This window comes from Meles meles, chromosome 8, assembly GCF_922984935.1.
Source record: "Meles meles chromosome 8, mMelMel3.1 paternal haplotype, whole genome shotgun sequence".
In the NCBI taxonomy this organism is placed as follows: Eukaryota; Metazoa; Chordata; class Mammalia; order Carnivora; family Mustelidae; genus Meles; species Meles meles.
Genome location: NC_060073.1, coordinates 58475395 through 58478952, shown reverse-complemented (window position 1 = coordinate 58478952; position 3558 = coordinate 58475395). Strand labels below are relative to the sequence as shown.

The 3558-nt window shown below is 40.2% G+C and overlaps 1 protein-coding gene across 1 annotated transcript; it reads right to left on the bottom strand.

The window, feature by feature from the left end:
- Positions 1-1475: 1475 nt before the first annotated feature.
- Positions 1476-2429, bottom strand: LOC123949581 (olfactory receptor 52R1-like). The gene has a single exon (XM_046017116.1). The coding sequence runs from the start codon at positions 2418-2420 to the stop codon at positions 1476-1478; it is 945 nt and encodes a 314-aa protein (XP_045873072.1). The 5' UTR covers positions 2421-2429.
- Between the last annotated feature and the right edge of the window lie 1129 nt (positions 2430-3558).

Below are 3558 nucleotides of genomic sequence, written 5' to 3'. Positions count from 1 at the left end.
AATGCTCCCTGTTAACCAGCATCCAATACATGATTTTGGCAGCAATTTTCATGGAGATGTTCAAGCTTCTCTGGAGCTTGCTGTATTCTGGAGTCCATCATCTTCTCAGATTGCCTACTCTATTCCCCTTGGTTTTGGCACTGAATTAATCATTTCTGTACACTTATGTTTTTGTCTGAGTTTTTTTTTTCTCATATTAAAATGACATGCTTAATCAAGGATAATTTTACAAATATGTGAAAGTGTAAAAAGAAAACTAAAACACCATAAATCTCACTACTCTCTGTTGCTATTGTTAGCGGTTCGATGCATTCTGAATCTTTTTCTATGTATATGTATTTCGTTTTAGAATTGGTTTCAGCCTTATGGACAGATGTCATTTTTCTTTTTTATTTAATATTTTATCTTGATCATTCCTCACATCTTTACATGCTCTTAGCAAATATATTAGTTACATGATACATGATATGCAATTGCTCATTCTTCATATGGATCTTATACATCAATGTGTGTAAGTTTCCCTGATTTTGTTTTTATAAATAATGAATCTCTGCATGACTTTGTACTGTTTTTTTTCCCCTCAAATTCAACTTGTACAAAGAGATTCCAAGATGGGAAAATACATGTATTTCATAACTGTTTTGGTGGAAAGTTGTAATCTGCTTTTTAAAAAAGCATAGGAACTTAGACTTCTCCTGGCAGGGTAAAAATCATTTTCACTGTAGTGGTCTGTGGAAGATGACATTCTGTTAAAGTCTTCACTAATTTGAATGGTGGACATACTTTTTACAGTTTTCCTGTGATGAGGAAGATTGGTCAACTTGGTATTTATGGCCAGCCACATCTCTCAGAGAGCTCATGTTCTGGGCATCATGAAACTTTTTCCTTTCGTTCTGGAGGGCTGCTAACCTCTTGTTCACAGAGATGACTTTTTATTATTATTATTATTATTATTATGTTCAGTTAACCAGCATATAGTACATCATAAGTTTTTGTTGTAGTGTTCAGTGATTCATTAGTTGCATATAAAGCCCCGTGCTCATCCCAGCATGTGCCCTCCTTAATACCCATGATTTGGTTACCCCATTCCCCCACCCGCCTCCATTCAGTATACCTCAGTTAGGTTCCTGGAGTCCAGAGTCTTTCATGGTTTGTCTCACTCTGATTTCTTCCCAATTAGTTTTCTCTCCCTTGCTCTGTGGTCCTCCACTCTATTCCTTATGTTCCACATATGAGTGAAACCATATGATAATTGTCTTTCTCCGCCTGATTTATTTCACTTAGCATAATCCTTTCCAGTTCCATAAATGTCAATGGTAGGTATTCATCCTTTATGATAGATGAAGAATATTCCATTGTATATATGTACTGCATCTTGTTTATCCATTTGTCTCCCAGAGATGACTTTGTGCTAATATGTGAAGATCCCAGATCAGTGGGGCAGTGGGGTTGGTTGTAATGCCATGACCCTTGGCTCAGGGATATTTCCCACAACATCCTTGAATAACCCTGTCCCTGATCTGCTTCGTTCTCACTCCATAGATGATGGGGTTGAGCATGGGAGGTACCAGGAGATAGAGATTAGCGAACATGACATGTACCACTCGGGGCACATGATGTCCAAAGCGGTGGGTGAGGAAGGTAAAGAGGGCTGGGATATAAAAAGCCAAGATGACACAGATATGGGAAGCACATGTGCCAAAAGCCTTGAGCCGGGCTTCCTCAGAGGGCAACCTCAGAACAGTTCTCAAAATCATCACATAGGATATACTGATGACGATTATGTCAAAGCCAATCACAGAGAAGGCCGCAAAGAGCCCATATGCACGATTGACTCTAGTATCTGCACACACCAGCTTTAGCACAGCCATGTGCTCACAGTATGACTGGGGAATGACATGGTTGGTGCAGAAGGGCATCCTGGACACCATGAAGCAGAAGGGACTCACCCACAGCAACCCTCTCATCATCACAGCTGCCCCCAGTTTACCCACCACAGCTGGGGTCAGGACAGTAGAGTGGTGGAGTGGGAAGCAGATAGCCACATAACGGTCCAAGGCCATAGCCATGAGCAACCCAGACTCCACAGAAGAAAAGGCGTGGATGAAGAACACCTGGATGAGGCAGGCATGGTATTCAATCTCATGAGCATGAAACCAGAGTATAGCCAGCATTTTAGGTTGGGTGGAAGAGGACAGGGCCAGGTCAGTGACAGCCAGCATGGCTAGGAAGAGGTACATGGGCTCATGCAGAGTGTGGTCAGTTCGGATTATATGAAGAACAATGATATTTCCAACTACAGCCACAAGATACATGGCACAGAGAGGGAAGGCAATCCAAAATTGGTAATTCTCAAGTCCTGGGATCCCGAGTAGGATAAAGGACACAGGATGCAAAGAGCTGTTCCCTGAGGCCAGCATCACGGGATGGTTAACTTATTCTCCATTGTGAAGGTAATCTACTCTCTGTAGATGATAAGAATCAAGAAGTAATTATTAATATTTTAAATATTTTGAAAGTTTCGACTGAAACGTAGGGCTTAATGGTAAACGAAGAATTTCAACTGTTTTAATAAAAATCTTTGCAACATAAAGTGATGCTCCTCTTTATTCCTCATTCATATTTATGTCATTCAAAATGGGATCAAAACATATTAGCTGCAAGTGTGATTTTTGTTGAAGAATCAGTATTTTCCTTGAAAGTAGAATCTGCTAAGGTAAAACTATCCTGACAATAATGTCACTAATAATCAATGTTACCCTTCTATTCTTCAGAACTAACTGATTTGTTTCACCTTTCCCAAAGGTTCTTTTCATCCCTCTGTTTAAGCCACTTAGGTGACTTTTTAGGATAGGAAGCCAGTTTGGAAAATACTTTGTCTTAAAGGCTCATAGGAAGAAGGTATGTGTGATGTTGAGTTAGCTTTGACTCTAGGAGTTATCCAGAGAATCTGGGCTGGAGGATAGGTCACTGATTATTGTACACCTGTAATTAGTTCTATTATCTATGGCATATGTCCTCCTAGATTAGGCGCCAGCAAACTCATTTCTGTAAAAGGTCAGATCATACATATTTTAGGTTTTATGTGCTGTACAGTCTGTGTTGCAACTAGACAGGTTAGCCCCCGTAGCCTGAGAGCAGCCACAGTCAGTACAGGAATGTGTCAGTGTGACTACATTCGAATACAATTTTATTTCAAAAACAGGGTACAAGCTGGATTTTGTCTGCAGGCTATGGTTCTCTAAATCCTGTCCTGATGACAGATTTTCATGAGGTGAGCCCTGAACAGGGCATCATCCTAGCACCTCTGCGCTGAGCACAGAATAGGGGTTTGACAAATATTTGCTGGATCAAATAACAAATAAATTTTTCAGTGGCAATAGAATTTTTATCTAATGAACCATATCTTAGAATCCTCCGATGAACTTTTTAAACACTTTTTTTGGCACCATGGCCGCAAGAGAGTTATATATCGTTTTCATATCAAGGCCTGCGGTGCTGGACAGTGAAAGACCTGAATGTCCTCCTCTGCCTCTACTTGTTTTACATGGAGATTTT